At 31.6% G+C, this 23,338-nt stretch overlaps 1 protein-coding gene across 1 annotated transcript; it reads right to left on the reverse strand.

Annotated features, from left to right (window-relative positions):
- Window positions 1-1,225: 1,225 nt before the first annotated feature.
- Window positions 1,226-23,022, reverse strand: LOC145330484 (3-hydroxyisobutyrate dehydrogenase, mitochondrial-like). The gene is made up of 16 exons (XM_080175108.1): window positions 22,943-23,022; window positions 22,448-22,515; window positions 22,168-22,236; window positions 21,356-21,387; window positions 20,544-20,595; window positions 17,739-17,857; window positions 17,188-17,245; window positions 16,670-16,725; window positions 15,955-16,044; window positions 15,452-15,512; window positions 14,618-14,717; window positions 10,823-10,904; window positions 8,138-8,181; window positions 7,239-7,320; window positions 2,096-2,152; window positions 1,226-1,528 (listed from the first exon to the last, which is right to left on the reverse strand). Exons 1-16 carry the CDS (start codon window positions 22,990-22,992, stop codon window positions 1,484-1,486), a joined length of 1,065 nt encoding a protein of 354 aa, XP_080031234.1. The 5' UTR covers window positions 22,993-23,022; the 3' UTR covers window positions 1,226-1,483.
- Between the last annotated feature and the right edge of the window lie 316 nt (window positions 23,023-23,338).

The raw sequence follows: 23,338 nt of genomic DNA on the forward strand, positions 1-23,338 counted from the left end.
TTTAACAAGCCACTCCATGTACATTTTGTTGATTTCTCTAAGGCCTTTGACTCCATACACAGACAAACACTCTGGAAAATACTAAGAAGTTATGGTATACCTGAAAAGATGATAATTATGATAACTAAATTTTATGACAACTTCCAAGCCTGTGTTTCAGTTGGAAACAATAAGACATCTGATTTCTTTAAAATAAGCACTGGAGTTAGACAGGGATGCATTTTATCACCTATTCTATTTATATTGGTCATTGACTGGGTGATGAAGAAAACCATAGAGGACAAAAAACGTGGTCTCCAGCTGGGCATACTAGGACACCTAGAAGATCTGGACTTTGCTGATGACCTGGCACTGATTTCAGAAACAATTAAACATCTACAAGCTAAGACAGATAGACTAGTCAAATACGCAGGACAAGTCGGGCTCTTTGTTAATGTCAAGAAGACTGAAATTATGAATATACCTACAAACCCTGATCAAACTATAACAATAAATGGTGAACAATTGAAACAAAGCAACAAATTCACCTATTTGGGGAGTGTTATCAGCAGTGAAAATGGCTCAAAAGCTGATGTTAAAACCAGGATTGATAAGGCTAGGGTTGCTTTCAACAGTCTACACAACGTTTGGAATTCAAAGAAACTTGCTCTGAAAACAAAAATCAGACTTTACAACAGTAATGTGAAATCAGTTCTTCTTTATGGAGCTGAATGCTGGAGAACTGTGAAAACTGAATCAAATCAACTTAATGCATTTCACAATAGCTGCCTAAGAAGAATTTGCAAAATATTCTGGCCAAACAAAATATCAAACATTGAGCTGTATGCTAAGACCAAGTGCAATAGTATTGAAGCAGAAGTGAAATTTAAAAGACTAAGGTGGCTAGGACATGTGCTTAGAATGGAACAAAATAGGTTTCCAAAAAAGTGCTTACAATGGAACCCCACCACTGGTAAACGTAAACGGGGACAACCAAAAATGACCTGGCGTCGGAGCACTGAAAAGGACCTCTTTAATTTGGAATTAACATGGGGAGAAGCTGAAGCACTTGCCAAAAAAAGGAATTCATGGAGGAGCAGGGTGGCCGTATTCTCTGGACTCCACAGTCCAAAAGAGAGACGCGCCTGAACTGAACTGATGTACATCAATTTATCTGCCATTATCTTATTAATTTAGATTGTTGCTTTTACAGTCATAATGTCATTGATCAAAAAACCTAAAAAAGTCAACAATTAAGTTTATTAGAAGTATGTCAATTATAATAGTCATACCATATTTCTTAAAATATCATAAAGACAATTAAAATTAAATGTCAACATAATGCTGTATTGTTTAACAGGAAGTTTTGAGAAAGGTTAAAGTGTCACGTGTGACGTCATCTCTTTTTTGGGGTTTTCCACTTCTCCTTTCACCCTTCCTTTCTAGAAGAAGTTTTATGACGTCACATGTAACATTTTAGGCTTTCTCGAAGATTTTGATGATCCTATTTGCTTGACTTGTTCGGTAGGTTGATGTTCTGGTGACGAACCTTAAAATAGTTATTTATCGCATCGTATATGGACAGATTTCCACAGAGATTAGTAATTTCATGATTATTATTTTGATATTCGTGGAAAATTGTCTGTAATACAATGCTATACATGATTTTTGTGTTTGAGTGTTTTTGTCTTCTCTAATATTAGAAAGATGCTGTCATTCTTTTTAGAAATGCTGATAATTCCCCTTTCTTCGCATTCCTATTAGTTCTTGTTTGTCCAGTAAAATTTCATAAATGGCTGGACTGATTAATATTATTTGTATGCTGTATAGACTAGATGCGGCTATAACCAAGGAATCTTCTCAGCTTTCTAACTTCAATAGCAGCCGAGATAATCACATTTTCCCCATAGAGTTAAGGACTGACTGACTGACGGACGGACAGACAAAGTGAATTATAGAGTAGTTTCATTCCCCCATAGCGTTACGGACTGACTGACGGACAGACAAAGTGAATTATAGAGTAGTTTCATTCCCCCATAGCGTTACGGACTGACTGACTGACGGACGGACAGACAAAGATAAAATATAGAGTAGCTTCGCTACTAAAAAATCCTACATGTAAAGCTCCATCCACATTTTCTACCGTGTAACTCCAGTTTTCAAAACCAGGAGCCTAAAATAAAAAATAATTAATATATATATTTTTAAACACTTATGATTTTATTAACACCATCCAGGATGACGACTAAACTTGCTTGGAACATCCAGGAAAAAAAAGTTGATAAATTAATATCCGCGCTTCAGCCGCCTGTAGGCCTCAGTGAAATCAACCTTTTACAATTCTAAAAATCAGCTTGAAGTTTAAACCTAATCCAAATATGGCAATCCATCTTTCCAAATTAATAGGTAAAGTATAGTTTTTTGAGGCTTATAGTCACATCTGACGCGCAGCTGCCGAGCCCTAGATCCAAGTATGATTTTGCAGGTGGTGATCATTCAGGCTTTCCCACATAGGAAAGAGGAAACCAGGTAGACCAAAAATAACCTGGAGGAGGGAACTCCTAAGTGAACTGAAAGATAAGAAAATTACAACTTTCAGCAAAACGTGCCTAATCAAAGGAAGATTGGAGAACCATTGTGCATGGCCTACGTTATGCCAAGAACTAAAATGCAATGATAATGATGATCATTCAGGCTACCATTAAACTTTGAACGTCTCCTCCTCCTGTGAACGCAATTTTTAATTTAAAGACTTAAAATTTTAAACCCAAGCGCAGCTGCTAGTCTATTCATTAATATATTGTACACTTTATTTAAACTAAAAATATGTTTATGTATGAAATAAATGTATTAAAAAGTGATGATGTATGAAAATAAATGTATAAAATAGTGATTATGTATGAAAATAAATGTATTAAAAATATGTTTATGTATAAAAATAAAAGTATTAAAAAGTGATTATGTCCTATTCAAAAATATTTATATAATCAATAGGTAATTCAAATATATAAAATTGTGTTTAAAAAAGATAATTAAACAAGGAAGATATCTTCAACACAAGACAGCTAGATTTGAATAATATACAATTTTATGTGATTCTAAGCAGGGAAGGGGGGAGGAGACAATGGGATGTTTATTACACCAGCCCCAAAGTTTTATTATTATTCTTATTCGTTAGCTCAACAACTTTGGGGACTTTATTTAATTTATAGGTTTGTTCTTTAATTTGAGTGTTCAAACATTGTAATTGTAATCTACAGAAGGGATAATTATGTGTATCATCATTAGAGATCTACATTAATTTATTAGCCAATGTCGTATCTCTTTAGATCCCTGGATTCTAAGGGCTAATTTGGCTAATATATGCATATATGTATATATCTTGACCATCATAACAATTTGATAGTTTACACGGATTTTTAAGAATTAATATACACATCCTAATAATCCTTATTGGACTGCCATAAACATTTATGGAAAAGGTTTGCTTTAAAAGAATAAGTTTTTACGTTTAGAATATTATGAATTGTGGTAATCAAAGTTGTATGGAATACATCAGACTTAATTATAGAATTAAAATTTAAGTTTAGCCAAGGATAAAAACGTCCCAATAATATATTTGTTTATTTTTTAAGTTTGATTCAACCTCGAAAAGAAAGACCCCAAGAATTTGTTTTTCAAAACATGAATTATGAGGGCAAAATAACCACAAGGGGGCTTTGCCCGACCAATTTTTTTTTGGTGGTGCAATCCTAGTTTACATTTTTCCCTGGTTAACCTTATTCCGATGGGCTGGCAAAATGAGAAGCAAAAGACTTTATGGGAGGGGGGGGGGGGTGGCTTAAACAATCCCCCCCCCCCCCACCAACGGAATAGGGTTAAGCTTGACTTCTTCATGTTAATGGTTAATATTGGGCGAGTTCACCTAAAGTTTAAATCTTTCAAGTATGCGACAAAGAGTAATTTAAATTAGAGAAACTTAAACACTATCCCCACAGTGCAAATGAAGGTGCTTTGACTTTTGTGTCAGAACCTAAATTGGGACATAGTGCATTTCATTGCCCTAGGTTAGGTAACTTTATTTCACTTTTCAATAAAATCTAAAATGCAGCGGTGTTTGAGATAATTAGATTTGAAAATTTCAAGTTCAATTTTCACCCACCAGGAGTTACCGCATAATCATGACAAGAAAAGCAAAGATTATTTATTTAAAATTTTGAACAACTTTGCTTTTATAAAGTTCTTAATAAAACCACTTCTGAAGTGAGTTAATTAATGGCCATTTTTATCAGTTGCTTTGCTAAGGTCACGGAATTTCAGCCTTAAATAAATCATATATAGAGAGGTTTTATGACAGACATGACAAGAAAAGCAAAGATTATTTATTTAAAATTTTTAACAACTTTGCTTTTATAAAGTTCTTAATAAAACCACTTCTGAAGTGAGTTAATTAATGGCCATTTTTATCAGTTGCTTTGCTAAGGTCACGGAATTTCAGCCTTAAATAAATCATATATAGAGAGGTTTTATGACAGACTTTATAAAAGCAAAGTTGTTCAAAATTTTAAATAAATAATCTTTGCTTTTCTTGACATGATTATGCAGTAACTACTAGTGGGTGAAAATTGAACTTGAAATTTTCGATTTTAATGTTCTCAAAAACCGCTGCATTTTAGATTTTATTGAAAAGTGAAATGAATATCATTACCAGAATGTCCGTACGTTCATTTAAAACATATCGATTTTTAACCTTTTAACAACAAATTTGTATGTGATATTATTGTCCGATTGATATGATTTTTGGAATACTTATTCCTACAAATTTTATAAGCAAAGCATATCTTTATCAAGTGTTTATCTTTAAATAGGTTAGGACATTTAATAAAAGTTAAGATTCTTTGAATTTAATCATTTCCAAATGACACAAAACAACTGTGTAATTTTAAAAATCATTATTTTTATTTTTGAAAGACTAAAGTAATTAAAAAATAAAAAAAAACAAGTGCATACATTCAATAAATAAAAGTTGTTTATAACCTAAATTGAATAAAAAAGTATTCATATTCAAAATTTAAACAAAAATATGATTTTCTAATTATATGTAGTATAAATATACATGAATAGAACATTGTATAATCATTAACATTTGACCTTACAAAAGAAAATAAAGTTTAATTAAATGTTATAAGAGCTTTCATAGCTGATATTAACATACATGACAAAATACAGTTTCGGGAATAGTCCCTTTTTGTGGCAACGCCCCTTAAGGGGTGATTCGTCGTATTTTGAAAATGACTTTTGATAGGTTATTTAAGGTTAGGTTAGGTTATATTGGGTTAGATGATTGCCCCGCAGGGTTAGGCAATTGACCCCACAGGGTTAGAGCAGGGTCTAGAAATAGGAAAAAAGCTACTGTGAAAATACGAAAAAACGTTGCCACAAAATTATGTAACTTAATGTTTATATAAGTTATAAGGAAAATTGTCATGTAAAAATATTCTATTTATTCCAATTTTGCAATATTTATTTTCTTCTCCACCTACAGTTAGAAGGAAAACAAATGAAATCCAAAAGGATCCACTTAAACTGTTAAAAAAAAACTTTTTTTTAGACAATTCATAAAAAAAACAAAGATATTTATGATATAACATAGTTTTGTATTTAAAGCCAATGAAAACCTTATACTGTATTTTTTTTATTAAACTTTAATTATAGTTAAAATTAACTCAACTGCCCTTGACATAAATCAATTATCAATATCTTATCTTATTGATTTAAAATACATTAAAATTGTTAGCATAAAATTAAGCCTTGAAACTTCAGTTTGACTAAAGCTAACTGATCTTGGAAATTTTAAAGATGAAGATATTTTAGAGAGTTGAAAATCTTTAAAAAAATTTTAGCCCTTATATCAGAAATGTGAATGTTAAATTTCCCCAGCTAGAAGCAAGATAATAAGCTTATTTTGTTAGAAGTTAGAATGCTTGTAACTAATTACACTTTACAATAAATTAGTTTGTCCAAAGTCTGTTCTGACTACCTGACGGCTTCGACCCTTACCTCTCACAGCAAATTTAGAACGTTTTACTCAAGATAAGTCTTACTTGTACCTTTATCCCTTGGGTTCCCAAGTATGTTTGTCCCAATTGTACGTTCATCCTTTTAGTAGGTTTGTCTGTGTACAAAAATTAAAAAAATCGGTTAACTTCTGTATTCAAGTTTGGTAAAATCAGCCAAAGCTATAGCCACAGCCACCATCAGTCGCGCAGCTTAAATGAGCCACAGTAAACCTATGTAAACCTCCATCAGCTTCAGCCTCCCTCAGCCTGGGCCACTCTTAGCCTCAATCAACCTTAGCCACCACCAACTGCAGCCATCAAATTTCAATCTAGCCACCTTTAGCCTCATCGATCCAAAAACGCAATAATCGATATATTATTATTTGGATGTTGTACTAGGTTTTCATGTACTCTGATAAAGTGATGCTCGCAGCTGGCAAAAATAACAGTACCCCCATTCACCCCCTTTATCCCATACTCTCCCCTCCTACTGAATGAACGAACTGACCAATAAATGAGATCATTATTAGCGCTGCCTCCGACTTAATGTAAATTAAGATAATTTGACAATTTATTACTTAGCTATTAGAATTTGAAAGCTTATAATAAAAGTTTATTGGTGTATTAATTAAAGTTTGATAATAATTTTAAACAAAGTTGTAAAATAATTGCACATTTGCCAAAATTAATTTATGTAAGGTAAAAAATTATAAATTAAATTTATTAAACTTTATTACCTACAAATTTTTACTAATGTATATTTAAGATAATTTAAAATAATTAACTATTTAACATAAAAGGATGAAACCCCAGTAAAACATAATAATTTCGTGATAAATGATATAACTGCCCATTTGATAGAGGTTTAGTTAAGTTGTCTAATTTAAATAAATCTAGGTGATTCGAGTTTTTTTTTGTTTTTTTGGGTGGTAGGGTGTCCTAACCCATAATAAATAACTTACATTCACTGCAGGACTAGTAGCTATATTCTTTTAATAGTAGATCCCAATCGGATTAAAGTTTACCGAGATCCTAATCTGCAGACAGCCATGACAAAAATACCTCATTCTATTTTGTATTATAGATTAGACTCGCTTGAAAAAAAACAACAACAACAGCGGTTGGTTCTACTTTTAAAAGCTGTTGGTTCTAGTATATTAGACTCAAACTAGTTAATAAGCTATTTGAACCTTCACCTACCTGTAGAGATTCCTTTTGTTCAAGTTCATAAAGTTTGGGGGGAGCATAGCATCCCACATCAGGTCCAAGACTGTACAGAGCTCTACAAAATATCTCTAACAGTTAATTAAGGTCAGGGTGGAAAATCACCCCCTTCCAAAACATTTTTTTTGTATAAAGTATTCTTGAAAGAAAGTGACCTAACTTTTGTGATTTTTAAAAACCCATTCGTGACGAGCTCCCAAAGTTCAAAGTTTTGAATCACCAGGGTTCAACAAAATAGCTTTTTTCAATAATTACTCAACAGATTTTAAAAAGTAAGGTGTTAAATTAAAGATTTTGCTATTTTTGTTCATACTGACAATTTGTTTCTTTTTTGTTGCGTTTTAGTACCTTAAAACCAACTTAATTAAAAAAAACAATTTCATATCTAAATTCAATGGATCATTTTACATCTACTACTTACAAAAAGCACCGACTAGCTATTTTTAAAAAAATTACAAAAGTTAGGACACGTACTTTCAAGCATTTCAACTGCAATAACATAGACGTATGAATGCATAGGAATGCAGGATCTGAAAAGATAGATTTTCTTTTGTCGTATGCTAAGTGTACTTTATCTAAAATACAATTTAGGTGAACTGAAAAATAATTTCCCAATGTGTACACAGTTTCCTCGGTGTTTCCTCATCCTATCTCAATATTTACTACTAGCTAAAAAACTTCCAAAATAAAAAAAAATCAAAATTTGAATGTATAGATTTATACATTATTCATTCAAAATTTTAATTTTTCAAATTTAGATTTTTTTGAAGTTTGAAGCTTTAGTAGTAAATAATGAGATAGGATGAGGAAACATCGAGGAAACTGTGTACACATTCGGAAATTAAATTTTAGTTCATCACAATTTAGAATATAACCTGTTATAAATCTGTTGCATCAAACCAAAGAGCTCAAGAGGAACCTTAATAGTTATTTATCATATTTTCGTAATATTGTGAATGCTAGAAAGGATATTAAAATTATTTCAACAATTTTGGTCATGTGATCAAAATTTGAATTTTCCTTCTACTATTGCCCCCTCTGGGGGCGAAGTAGGTGGAAATTTAAATTTTTGACACTTGACCTTAATATTGGTGAAATAATTGTGAATGACCTTTCTTGTATAAGCAATATTAATAAAATATGATACTTGGTTTTGTCTCATTCTCTATCTTTTTCTTAAATTCAAAAAAGTCTATCAAAAAATTTACATCATCTAAGGGTGAACAATAAATATCTCTGTCTATTTTTCTCTATATTTCTTCCCCCTCCCCCCTCCATCACTTTTATGTCTATTTCCTTCTCTCTCTCCTCCTCTTTTGTACGTTCATTTATACAATAGAGATAACCTAGAGACAGCACAAGGGAATTTTGTTTACATTATGTATCAGCTATAAATTGTTGAATATCTTAGGTTAAAGCTTTCCTTGGGTGAAATTTTTGAAGAAAATATTTATTCCATCATATAATGTGAAGCGTATGACACAACATATAATAAGTTAGTTATAAATAATTTAATTTCTTATAATAAAGTTATCTTTCTAAAAATTATATCATTGCAAAATTTAGTTGCAAATAATGTTGCCTATAGGGCTGTATTTCATATACAACAAAAAGTGAACAAAGGTTTCTTTTTAAGAAAAAAATGGGGTCAGATTGACCATCTATGTCTAATGTTTATACCCACATCAAATATTAAATTATAACAATGTACAGTAGAGTGGATCAATTTTGGACATTGAATTTGTAATCAACATCTACAGTTTAAACGTCATATAAGAAACCTAAATATAAAAAATTGATTTTGTCCTTGAGGGGAAATGGGGGGAAGGTGTTTCCATGCATTAAAAATTTTAGAAGTTTATTCTGGAGGTGCAACTTTTTTTCTTTCAAAGTATTGCTTTATGCATCTTTTTGAATTTGTCTTGTTGATTAATATAAGAATATCAAATTGGTTTTAAAAAATATTCATCCAAGCATGAAAAATCTTAAATTAAATGTAAAATCTCTTGGTTTTTAAATTTATTTATGGATTTTTCTTGCTAGGATCAATAGTTTTAAAAACAGATTTTTTATTCTTATTCTACTCTTCAAGACAAAATTGGGAAGGTGCATAAAGCTATACTTTGAAATAAAAATAATTGCCCCCCCCCAAAAAAAAAAAAAAAAATTCTCCCCACAAGTGTCTTTCTAAAAGTTTACATGCATCAGCGAGCCTCCCCATTATTCAAAATATTTTCTTTTCATTTTTTGGTCTCTTATATGATGTTCAGACAGAAAGTGTATGTAGCACATTTAAAATTAGAAAATCATTGAAAATCAAGCCACTCTAATGTACAGCATTTATTTCTTCAATTCCACAGTACAAAATGATTCCTGTATTTAAATTTAACATATCATATAAGAAAAAATATTCTTGTATTTAAAATTAAAAATCATGTTGGAATTACTTTTACAATTTTTTAATTTTTTAATAATGTACAGCAAATTATTTCCTTTTTATCTCATGTTTTGAAATTTATAAGATAGTTAGAATAAATTACAGAAATAATGAAAGATTTAAAGAAGAGAGCGTCAGGGGGGGGGTCGAGGGGGGTTTCCCTCCTCAGGAGAGGGGGGGTTGAGGGGGGTCTCCCCCCTCAGAAAAAGCTTGGGCTTAAATCTTCAACAAATAAAGAAAACAAAATTATTTTAAAAATTTCTTTTTTATGTTAAATATTATTATTTTTGCGACACTTGATTTTGAATGACAAAAAATGTTGAAATAAATATTACCCACTGTATGAAATGTTAAATTAGAAATCAATAATGATGTTGGAAAATTTATTCTCATTTTATACTCTGAAAAAAGGAATTGACAAAAAATAATAATTTTTATTCCAAACTTTTAAAACAGCATGCCTATTTCTTATTGGTTGACACTCGAATTAAAATAAAATAATGAATATTATTTCAAGACCAGAAATAAATTTGAAATAAATAATTTTCTTTCCCCTATATTTTTTATTCCAAAATGCCAAGAATTAATTTTGAAATAAAATAATTTTCTTTCCAATATTTTTATTCCTTTTTCTTATTGGACGTCATTTTGTGTCCAATGAGAGACTAGTGTTTAAATATTTTAAAGCTTATTACAGCATTTATTTTGAATATGATAATAGCAACATTCTCACATTAAATGTGATAAAAATATTTAATACATCACATTTAAAAAAAGGGTATAGTCCCTTTCGTGGCAACGCATCTTAAGGGGCGTTTCGTCGTATTATCACAATGGCTTTTGAAAAGTTGTTTTAGGTTAGGTTAGGTGATTGCCCCGCAGGGTTAGGCAAATGGCCCCGCACGGTTAGAGCCCGACGCAGGGGCTAGAAAAAGGAGAAAATGTACTGTGAAAATACGAAGAAGAGGCGTTGCCACGAAAAGGACTATATCCAAAAAAAGATGCTTTCATAAAGTTACAGCTTATTTTATGTCTCAAACAGATCACTTTGGTCCATGTATTTAAAAAACACTTTCTATTGCTCCGCTATTCATTTGAAATAAAAATAGGAATATAGATAAACCTGCGCATTTCTTGCCATTTCATAACCCAACTGATTGTCCTTGCACATCAAGTCAATAGGAAATGAGTCATGGTACTCTCCTCTGAAAATAATAAATAAAATTAGCGAAGTGTAAAAAAAGTATGGATGGACAAACGGACAAAGTTAGTTACAGAACAGCTGTTCAGTAGTCATGATAAAGAGAGGGAGAAAAGAAAAATAGAGAGAAAAAGTAAATTATGGAGGAGCTTTGCTACCATAAATATTATATTGATACAAGTTTATAAAAGGCTGCTAAAAAGTTGTTTAACTGCATTGTTACAAGAAATTCAAACATTACTTATTGTTTTTTTTTCTCAAAACAGAAAATATACACTCTGTGTTAAACCAGTAAGACATACAATTTCCAGATTTTATTTCCAGATTTATCAATAAATAGTGTTTTTATTCGGCCATGAAAACCAGGGACAAGGGAAGGCTATTCTGGCAAACAATGCTTTAGAGCTGATTTCTTAGATTTCCAGTTTAAACTTGATGATGAGATAAAGCAACTTTAAGCAGAATTTGATAAGAAACTCAAGCATTATTTTAATACTTTTTGCTCTGTTTACTAAAAGCCATGCTAAAAGGATTGTCAGAGTTTGTCTGCACATTCAGTTTAAAGATGTATGAGCAGACTTAAAGCTTTTTTTACAACTTTTAGGTATTTTATCTAAATCATAAACTACTCGTAAATTATATGTTAAATAGTGAATAAATTTATTAAAAATTCTAAAGAGTGGATAGCTGTAATACTTTTAAAAATATTTAATATTGTTTAAATATTTATCTCATTTACAAATTTAAATTCAAAAAAGGTTTTTACGACACCTAGCAATAAAATTCTGAACTACATAGCTATGTATTTTCACAATCATACATTTTATGATATTTGTTGTAGTTTAATTTTGACTTTCTTGGCAACTTCTTGTATCTAATGGCTAAACGCGTTGGAGGAAAGTGGCGAATTAGGGAAGTAAAATAAAAAAGCTTCCCTGAAATCATGATTTATTAAGTACTGCAATAATTAAACCTAAAAACTACTAATCTTCTCTAAATATTACAACTTACAAACTTTTTTAATCATTTAAAATATGGGTAATTTCCCCCAAAGTGCCTTGTAGAGCACAGAGCCCCACCATTTCCCTACCATTAATGTAAAACAAATTGAAAACGATCAAAGGGGAACTAATCCTTTTGGTATAGCAAAGGTAACCAAAAAAAAAATTAAAAAGGAGGGGAACAGTGCTTGATAGGCAACTTTGTGGTAAAGCCCCAATATATGCTTTTTTATGCTTATTTTAGATTAAGTCTTATATCTTTAAATAGAATTTAGTATTTTATATTTTAGGGTTATATTTTTTCAAAGAGAAGCTTTTCTATAATTAGGATTGGTCAGTCCATAGGCATGTTAGAATTGTCCAATCATTTTAAAACTTTGCAGGTGATTCCTGTAGTAGGTATGATTTAGCAAGCGTAGCAACTCCATAATCGTTACCAGAATGTCCGTATGTGCATTTTAAACATGGACAAATTTTTATGTGATTCCTGTGACAACAAAGTACATTATTATAAGCGAAGCAACTCTATAATCATGTCCCAGAAATGTAAGTATGTCCATAAACATTATCCTTTATCAAGCAGTTTTTACTTACAATTTTGCTTCGACTCTTATACATTTATATTCTGATTATTCAGTTCTGACATACTACAAGTGTTAATGTCCATTTGTCCTACTGTTTCAGAGCTTTGTTCTCATAGATGGTGTCATCCTTGTTTAATAAGTAATGAACAATTAATTTAATTTTAAGCTTTATGCATAAGTTAGATTATTTTCTAATTATTTTCAATTTTTCTGTAAAGATCCAATTCGTTAGGGTTGAATTTGTCCAATTTCTTTTTTTATAGATTTATATAGTGAGATATTTTTTAGTTATTGAATCATTTTGAAACTTTTGCTTTAACCTGCCTCGAGGGGTTAATCAAGGTGTTAATCAAAGTGCTTTTGATTAAAAATTTGTTGAAATATTTTGTTTTTGTTTGTAAACAGTTACAAATATCATGAATAAGAAAAAAATGTAAAGATTTTAATTTCAGGAAGTATTACAAAATATTTTTTAAATCTCCCTAATTCTAAATTGTTTAGTAAGAAGCCTTTGTTTTGATTCTAAAAACAGACGGCTAATGAGGTGAGGTTTGGTGATATGATTTATACCTTCTGAATTGTACAATACTACAAAATACAAGTATGTTGCACCTTCTCTTTTGCTCTGTACCCTATAAGGTTTTTAGAGTAGGTTTCGTGATTTTCCTAGAATTGTTACCCAGAAAGACTATCCTTTGTCCTTGCATGAAAACAACGGCGCTAATTGGATGGACTGTACTATATTGTTCTTTTGTTAAAACGTCTCTAATTATTTATATTTGTACGTATAAATTTGCAGGGATCTAAAGGGATTTGACAATAGCATATAAATTGATGTACATCCCCAATGATATACAAAATTATTCCTTCTTTTACAATTACATTTAGCAGTTGAAACGTTTGGACATACAGTTTAATGAATCAACCAATCAAAAAACAGTAAAAGTCCCCAAAGTTATTCAGCCAACTGAAAACGTTATTTTAAAACTTTGGGGACTAATGTAATACACAGCTTAATATCCCCTTCCACCCTAATAAATTTGTCATACAAGTGCTATTTGGTCAAGAACATTGCAAAATTAAAAGGAGGATAAAAATCATATGATTAATCATGGATAAAACATTCAAATTTAATTTGTAAAAATTGAAAGAGGTCAACATGTCGTAGTTGGATTATTTTTGGGATAATCAATTTTTTTACAATTACCCACATTCACTATTAAGGAAGGATTTCTGAAAATTCATATTCTGTTTGTGCTTATTTTGTCCTCCTTGCTATCTCGAAAACTAGAAGAAATATTGGGACAAACCAAAAAGCGAAGTGGCTGTAAATAAAAAGTCAGGGAGATTAAAATTAATTTTACCATTTTATGCCGTTAAAGGATGGCAATGAATGTGACATGCGGATACTATGCCAGAACTAGAATTTGAATCACCTGAACACATTAGGACCACAGGTCTCCCAGAGGAAAGAGTTTCCAGCTGACATGCGGATACTATGCCAGAACTAGAATTTGAATCACCTGAATACATTAGGACCACAGGTCTCCCAGAGGAAAGAGTTTCCAGCTGACATGCGGATACTATGCCAGAACTAGAATTTGAATCACCTGAATACATTAGGACCACAGGTCTCCCAGAGGAAAGAGTTTCCAGCTGACATGCGGATACTATGCCAGAACTAGAATTTGAATCACCTGAATACATTAGGACCACATGTCTCCAAGAGGAAAGAGTTTCCAGCTGACATGCGGATACTATGCCAGAACTAGAATTTGAATCACCTGAATACATTAGGACCACATGTCTCCAAGAGGAAAGAGTTACCAGCTAACATGTGGATACTATGCCAGAAATATAATTTGAATCACCTGAACACATTAGGACCACAGGTCTACCAGAGGAAAGAGTTTCCAGCTGACATGCGGATACTATGCCAGAACTAGAATTTGAATCACCTGAATACATTGGGACCACAGGTCTCCCAGAGGAAAGAGTTTCCAGCTGACATGCGGATACTATACCAGAACTAGAATTTGAAACACCTGAATACATTGGGACCACAAGTCTCCCAGAGGAAAGAGTTTCCAGCTGACACACGGATACTATGACAGAACTAGAATTTAAATCACCTGAATACATTAGGACCACAGGTCTCCCAGAGGAAAGAATTACCAGCTGACATGCGGATACTGTGCCAGAACTCTACTAGATCCAGTCCAGACTTCTTTGCTGAAAAATTCAGATTTTATTAAGCCTTTTGATAGAATTAGGAAGAATATCGTTTTTCGAAAATTTCAATTTAAGCCTGTACTGTATTGACAATTTATATATGCTAAGGCCAGGGGCGTCCAAGCTTTTTTTTGTTTTTTGGGGGGTAAAAATTTTTGAAGGGGGGGGTAATTCGTTTTTTGGGGGGGTATTTTTTTTTACCCCCCCCAAAATTTTTACCCTGGGGGTAAAATTTGCTTGGGGGGGGGTAATCACCCCCCCTGAAATCTGTTTAGTTTACCCCCCCCCCAAAATTTACCCCCGGGGTAAAATTTTTTTTGGGGGGTAAATACCCCCTCCTAAATGGTTGGGGGTGCCTACGGCACCCCCCCGTAGGGGTAAATTTTAAATGAGGGGGGGGGGGGTAAAATTAAAAAAAAAATTTTGGAGGGGAGTAATCGCCCCATTACCCCCCCCCCCTTGGACGTCTATGGCTAAGGCGCAATATAAATGAAAAGAAAATGAGATCGCAGCTTCAGCCGCTATTAAATACACATTAACGGCTATCATTAAGCTGGCTTTGGCTTAGTGTGGTTTACAGACATTGTCGAGTTCTGGTACAAATCAAAGCTTGCTTTAAATAGAACCATTTATTGCTCCCAATATTTATGGTATATTAATATCTATAATGTGTTAGGAATAAGAGGTTTCGTGATTTAAAGGTAAAATGATTGTTTCATAGAAATTAAATTTACCAATAAGCATGGCTTCGGCCATAGCAATAACTTGAAGTCCACACAACATGTTTGACAGAACCTTAACACAAAATTGTATTATTTTATCCTACAATCTTTTTTAGAAACTGTCTTTTTTCTTGTAAGATTTCCAACGAATACGTAAAATTTCATTGGTCAAATGTAATTCTTTTTCTATTTTATTAGTATATCAAAAAGTTTACATAAAGTATTTGTGTCTGTAACTTTAGATCTTGGTAACAGCTGGACCGACATGGTTCTCTTAACAGCAATTTTTTTTTATAGATTCAGGACAGGATTTTTAACCATTTTTGGGAAATTGCCCATGGAAAAAAATACAACCTCACACCAATTTTTTCTTTCTTTTTTCTTTTAAAAACTCCTTTTGACAAACCACCCCCTTCCCGACCTCAAGTGTCAATTAAGGTGGCTAGTTATTAATAAATCCATTAAGTCAACATGACAAATAGAAAAAATCCGCGAAACTATTGTAATTTGTCTACCTTTGGAATCATGGCTGTACCCAAGCCTCCTGTATATTGAACAGTACTGTAGCTTGCCTCAAGAATATTTCTCACTTTTAGATAATCATCCTAAAACATTTAGATGCAAGTTTAATGAGCTAATACTAAACTAGTATGACAACAACCATAAAAGCAAGCTCTAAAAACAAAAGGTGGACATACACTTGCACAGTGTCAAAATTAAATGAGCGTACAGACTTTTTGTTAACGATTATTGAGTTTCTACGCTTTCGTAAATCTGTTACAGGAGCTATCCTCTAAAGTTTAAACTCGATAGGAAAAATCTAACGCGTCTGAATTAACTATTGGAGCTATGACTAATGAACGTACATACCCTAATCATAGAAAAGCTTTTAAAAACTTGAAACTATAAAGAGAGGGGTAGGTTTCTGGTAGAATCCGTAAAGGTGTGGGTTTTAAGGCTTAAAAATAGTAGTAGAACGATAATATTCACTAAATATGTGTATTTCTTATTGAAAAAAACTATAGACAAAATTATAAAAAAAAAGTTAACATAAATTTTTATCGTTCTACTACTGTTTTTAATTTACAACACATAACCTTTACGGATTTTACCCGAAACCTACTTCTCTCTTATTAAATTGAAAATTCTCCTTTGATACTTAGAAATTAAGCTTTTTAGTTTGTTTTGTCGAATTATATGATATAAAAGAAGATAATATTCAAAAAAAACCTTATTTCCAGCAACCCATACAGCCATTTGTCCTTTCTTAAGAGCCTCCAATCCACCTGTAATTTAACTTTTTATTTATTTATTGCTTTTTAGACTTTAACAAAACATTTAGACATTAAATATATCAATATTGCCTTATTTAAAAAAAAACTAATACTAATAGAAAAAGTTTATTCTTTATTAAACTATTTTTTTTGCAAAAAGTGTTTGTTTTCGTCAATGTTTATTATTAAACAATATGTTGGTCCTTTTCTAAAGTGCCTATCGGACACTGAAACCCCTCCCTCATTTTTTGAGAAAAATAAATAGTAAATGGTTGTATTTTTTTCCCTTAGCCTAACCAGTGCGGGGGTTGTAACCCTTTGTTGCCCAATATAATCTAACATAGCCTTTCTAAAGTAATCAATGAAAAACTGTTCTGCTTCTTATTTAAACTTATTTTGAAACAAGGGTAAGGTGTTCTATGCTCAACGAGGTCCTTTGATGAAAACCACCTAACTTTTTTAATTTGATTTTACCTGTTATGGGACATTCTAACAAACCAGCTCCTTTGTCAGTTAACTTTTCTGTAAACACCTAGAAAACATTTAAAGATGTGAATGTGTTTGTTAAGATCTCGTTAACAGATCCCAGTCTATAAGAACGCTCTAAATTTGTGTCTCAAAAATCATCCAGGTGACGTCATAAAAATGAGTGAGATGAGAAGAGAAGTGGGAAAGGTATATAATCCCTCATATGGCTGGTTTTTGGGTTTTGTCCCACTCCTGAGTAGTTTCTGAACTAACTCCAAATAAAAATAAAGTTATAATCGACAAATGAAACAAAATGTTACATACAAGCTTAAAAGCAGTACAGAGGTGGATTCTTTAAAAAAAATTGCCCCACTTATCGCAAAATTGTTTAATCACATAAAAAATCTACTATAATTAAGTAAAATCTTATGTTGATAACCCTTCTATGATTTTATTTAATTTTTTATGTGATTTTGGTGGATTTTTCACAATTTTTTTTTTAAATCCACCTCAGATATACCCTTGGCATATAGATTATAGATACCACATATAATAACCTTATTTTGTTCATGATCGGTTGTAGAATGATCAATCCAGATTTTCCCTTGTCCCAGGCCAGCCAGAAGCCCGTCCGGACCCTCAAATACTTGCTTTACATGAGGTGGCTTGGGAAGACCTAAATGTGTTTTATGTGAGTGAAGAAAGTTGCTCAAAAAAATCTGACGTCATAAATATGAGGGATGGGGAGAGGAGGAGTGGGAAGGAAAACCCCTAAAAAAGATATTGATAATCCCCCAGTTTTATGACGTCACATGCTGATTTTTGAGCGAATTTCTTCACTCACGTGTTCTTATTACATTAAAGATAAAGAAAATTTGAATTATCAAAATAGATAAACTATATATGTTTAAGAATTTCTAGACTATGCATGTCGTTATCAAATAAGGTGGCCGTTTTGACAAACTGATAAAAATAGATATTTGATTATTTGGATGTTGCACCATAATTTCATGTTCCCTAATTAGGTGGTAATCGCAGCTGTCTAAAAGAGCAATACTCCCCATCCACCTCTTTTACCCCATCCCCTTCCCTCCATTGAAGGAACAACGGAATAATAATTGATGTTTGCAACCGAAATTGTACATTTATATTTAAGTTTAACCTTTTTATATTTAATGATTTAACTTTTTGATTGTAAAATAAACTTTTGAAAATATGTTCTTTTCATAATAAGTCTTAAATATATATTAACATTAATAAAACAGTGGGCTCAGCATTTTCCCATTTTTGTGTCTTCGGAAGATTACCAAAATAGAGTCGGCTATAATCTTAAGCTGCAATATAAAAAATTCAGCCGCGTATTACGTACAAATAGCTGCAAATTTTCGTATCTTTTACGAGAGGCTGATGTTGAGTTCGACCATAAAAGTGGGACTTACATAACTGCGACTGCTGATGCCGAGCCTTGTTAAATACACAAACAAAAGAACATTTGACCATAAATGCGCATGAAAAATTTAATCAATCATTATTTTTTAGTAATGTATACGTATATCATTCATTTATGAAATTAAATAAAAACTTTGAACACTTGTACCTATTTTTAAAAGCGAAGCTTTTCTATAATTAGGGTCGGTCCGTCCGTCCGAGATAGATAGCTTTTATTCGTTAATTTAGGCATGTTAAAATTGTCCTATCGATTTCAAACTTTGCATGATGATTCCTGTAGTAGTTGGGTACGATTTAGAAAGCGTAGCAACTCTATAATCATTACCAGAATTTCCGTACGTCCATTTTAAACATGTTGATTTTTCTACTTTTTTAACAACAAATTTTCAAGTGTTTTAATTATCCGTTTGATCTGATTTTTGGTATATTAATTCCTGGGACAACAAAGTATAATGTTATAAGCGAAGCAACTCTATAAACTCTATGTCCATAAACATTATCCTGTATCCAGCAGTTTTTCAACAAATTCACTTTCAATTTTGGTTCGACTCTTATACATTTATATTTTGATTATTCAGTTCTGACACTATACAAGTGTTAATGTCCGTTTGTCCTACCGTTTCAGTGCTTCGCTTTTATGTTTTATGGATGTTGTCATCCTTGTTTATATTTATCGCTGCTTCTCTAAAAAACTTGGTTGTAGGTTGTAGTAGATTATATTAAGTATATTTATAATATATAAAAGAGGATTTGCTTATTTCTTGCTTAAACAAAGGATACAGCCGTTTAAAAGACCTATCAAAAAACAAAATACTACAAAAAAAGTAATCATACACACTTTTTTTATAGAAATATTAGAGCTTTAAGATGCACTCTTTTAAGATATGAATTAACGTTAAACATATTTTTTCCTATTGGTAATGTTGAAGTATTAGAGTAAAACACTAAAGGGGGAAAAGTTTAAATAACTGTATCTCCCCATCGCATCAACCTTGTGCAACCTTTCTATTTGGTCATCAAAAAATCAACCAATGGTGCCGCTTATATTAACAAAGCCAAGTGGTATAAAATTATTAAGAAGCAGACGAAAAAGGTCATTGAAAAAGGAAGGGAGGTAGTTGTCTGTATGTATATCTATACTATAGATCTGTTGTTGAAAAAAAAACAGGAGAAGCAATTTTAAAAAAATAGCCTGTAATGAAAATAAACAACCTTGTTTTCTTAATAATCCAAACTCTTTTTTATGACTTTGTGTACATTCAATGGAAATTTGAAGAAAAAAATTTTTATTATATGTCTTACACGCAATTTAGCTATTTAAAATAAAATTTGAATGACATAAAACTGATTTACGTAAATAAGAATCTTTATTATTAATTAAAAACTTTTCCTAATTAAGAGTTTCACTTAAATGCATCTTTTGTATTGTCAAAAGCACAAATAGCCTATTCCCTATAAACTATAATTCAGTGCTTAGAACAATCGATATATTATTACTTGGATGTTGCACCAGATTTTCATGTACTCTGATATAGTGATGCTCGCAGCTGCCTAAAATAACAATACCCCCCCCCCTCTTTACCTCATCCTCTCCTTCTGGATGAACAAACTCACCAATAAATGAGGCATCTATTAGCCAGCTAAATCGACAACAAACTTTCCTCTATCAATAAAATCCACGTATATCCTATATCCATCTTAAGAACACACCAAAAATGATTCAATATTTAGAAAAAAGGTACATTTAAATACGAAGAAAAAAGGAACATTTATGTACGTTGAATCAATTACAGACTGAACAAACAGAAAGACAGACCAACGCGGGTAGGTTGTTAGAGTAGGTTTGTAATAAATTCTATAACAATTTTAATTTTTAAATTACAAGAACATTTCCATCATTGTAAATGTTTAACCTGAAACAATAACATCAGAAAGTTGAGCTACTTCAGCTGGTGTTTTAACAACCTAAACATATATTTTATTTTTTTAAAAATCTCCCAAAAGAATATTAAACAAGGATGACAACATCCATAAAAGCGAAGCACCGAAACAGTAGGACAAACGGACATTAACACTTATAGTGTCTAAACTGAATAATCAGAATGTAAAAGTATAAGATTCGAAGCAAAATTGTAAGTAAATTTGTTGAATAATTGCTTGATACAGGATAATGTTTATTGACATACTTACATCTTAAGGATTTTATTATAGAGTTGCTTTGCTTAAAATATTGTTCTTTGTTGTCCCAGGAATTAATATACCAAAAATCAGATCAAACGGATAATTAGATCACATATAAATTTGTTGTTAAAAATTAGAAAAATCAACATGTTTAAAATGGACATACGGACATTTTGGTAATGATTATAGAGTTGCTACGCTTTCTAAATCGTACCTAACTACTACAGTAATCACCATACAAAGTTTGAAATCGATAGACAATTCTAACATGCCTAAATTAACGAATAAAAGCTAACTATCTCGGACGGACGGACGGACCGACCCTAATTATAGAAAAGCCTCGCTTTTAAAAATCGCCGACGTCAAGATCAGTTTAACTATCCTAAAAGTTTTTATTTCCAAGTAAGTTTTTTTGTGACGCTTGTTATCAGCAGTAAGAGTAGGGAGAATGCTTGCCCTATAAACAGGTGCAAACATGCATAATTAGGACCTCAAGACAAAGGTCAGCAAATAATGAGATAAAAAGTAAAAGGAGAAACTTTACCTTTATAGAATCCGGATACCCTTTACACAAGTCTAAAAACATTAATTTATATTAAATTAAACATTCTGAGGAATATATGAACATGGATGACAACATACATAAGTAGCGAAGCACAAAAAATCTCTGAGGCACAAATTAAGTTATTGAGTAAATGTTAAGTGTTGTTGCTATAAAAAAAATAGAGATAAGCTGTTATAATGAACAAGAAGAACGTCACGAAACCTTTTTAAAAAAATATATTTGGCTTTTTGTAGCTTGACCCACGGACCAAGTAAGTTATTTACTGAAAGCTCTTAAGCGAGGAGTATATTGAAAGAAGTGTATATTAAAAGAAATGTATAAAACTAAAATTGAAAAAGGAGGATCGACTTGAACCTAGTAATAGTGTCTACCTTTTTATTTGTGTGACGTAACAAAAATAGAATGATGAGAGGGGAGGTGGGAAAGGAAACCCCTAAAAAAGAGATGGATTTTTGTTACGTCACAAAGATAAAAAGTTAGACACTACTACTAGGTTTGATCGACTTTCCCACTTCTCTCAATTGCACCAAGATGACTCTAGGGGCGTAGCCGCAAGGACGCTTGAACGCAACTAAAAAAGCTGTTTAGAAGAACAAAAGACATTTAATGAATTAAAACACTATTGGCTTGAGTAGGGGAAATGCATTGGCCCATAAACAGTCGTAACACATTATCATATTCACTTATTACTTACAGAAAGATATTACAATGGTTTTAGGCTATTTTCTGAACTCCTCCACTATCCTATAGAGGCTTGAAACGAAGCAAATGGTAAAAAAATGTTTATTTACCTGGAATAATATCGTTTATAGCCGACACCTCAAATCCTTTTCTCAACAAATTATTTGCTACAGCAGTTCCTTAAAGAAAATAGTTCTTTAAATTTATTTGGAAAATTGATGTAAAAAAATACTAAAAAATCTTGTATCGTAAACACAATAAAACTGGAATATATTTTTATTTTACTATCCGCAGAAATATGTCTATAAAATGATACAGTAACAATTCTAGAAAGTTTAAATTCTAAGTATTTCTTGGCAGTTTTATTTTGCTGCGCTCATAAACACTTACCTACGTGGCCCATACCAACTATTCCAACTTTTAATTCAGCACTCTGTATTCCAGACGTTGACAAATATCTTAACAAGAATATGTAATAACATGAGGGGCGCAGCAATGTTAATTTTTTTTACACCATGTGTTATACTTACTCCAACAGGTTTTAGCCGTCATATTTTGCGGCCCTATAGTGCAAAAAATTGTGACTTTGCTGCGAATTGTTAAACTTTGGCTATCTTTTTTTTAAATCTTGCAAAAAAAACAGTTCTCAATGGATCCAGAACTTTTGGGTTAAAGACAATCTCGCTTTATTTTTTTAGAACACTATATGTACACGAATATTTAGGTTGTATTGAGGAAAATACCATAGCTTTTAAATAGGAGCAATTTTTTATAGTTATAATTTTGTGACGAAATTTGATTTATCAAAGAATTGGCTGTCTATAAGTTATATCAAACATAAGCATCAATGATAGAAATTATTTCTAAAAAGGCAATTCAAAATACCTTGAAAATTGAATATTGAGAACATTTCTTGATAACTTTGTTAAAATCATTTTAAAATTAGTTCTTTTCCTATTAAATAAATCAATAATGATATCTATCAGGGCTATTTTAAAGCAGAGCACAGTGCCTTCGAAGGTGCTTTGAATTTAGTGTCAGAACCTAAATTGGGACATAGTGCATTTCATTACCCTAGGTTAGGTAACTTCATTTCACTTTTCAATAAAATCTAAAATGCAGCGGTTTTTGAGAAAATTAGATTTAAACATTTCAAGTTCAATTTTCACCCACTAAGAGTTACTGCATAATCATGACAAGAAAAGCAAAGATTATTTATTTAAAATTTTGAACAACTTTGCTTTTATAAGTCAGTCATAAAACCTCTCTCTATTTGATTTA

This window comes from Acartia tonsa, chromosome 10 (assembly GCF_053477335.1).
Source record: "Acartia tonsa isolate MP-2025a chromosome 10, ASM5347733v1, whole genome shotgun sequence".
Taxonomy (NCBI): Eukaryota; Metazoa; Arthropoda; class Copepoda; order Calanoida; family Acartiidae; genus Acartia; species Acartia tonsa.

What these genes read in the sequence shown, in the direction of transcription:
- LOC145330484 (XM_080175108.1), bottom strand. Translation starts at nt 22,992, where the DNA reads ATGATTTTAACAAAGTTATCAAGAAATGTTCTCAATATTCAATTTTCA. An exon ending in AGTTGGTATGGGCCACGTAG is followed by an intron (nt 22,237 to 22,447) that starts GTAAGTGTTTAT and finishes ATTTTCTTTAAG; the next exon opens with GAACTGCTGTAGCAAATAAT. An exon ending in AAATGGCAAGAAATGCGCAG is followed by an intron (nt 8,182 to 10,822) that starts GTTTATCTATAT and finishes ATAACTATTAAG; the next exon opens with GTTCCTCTTGAGCTCTTTGG.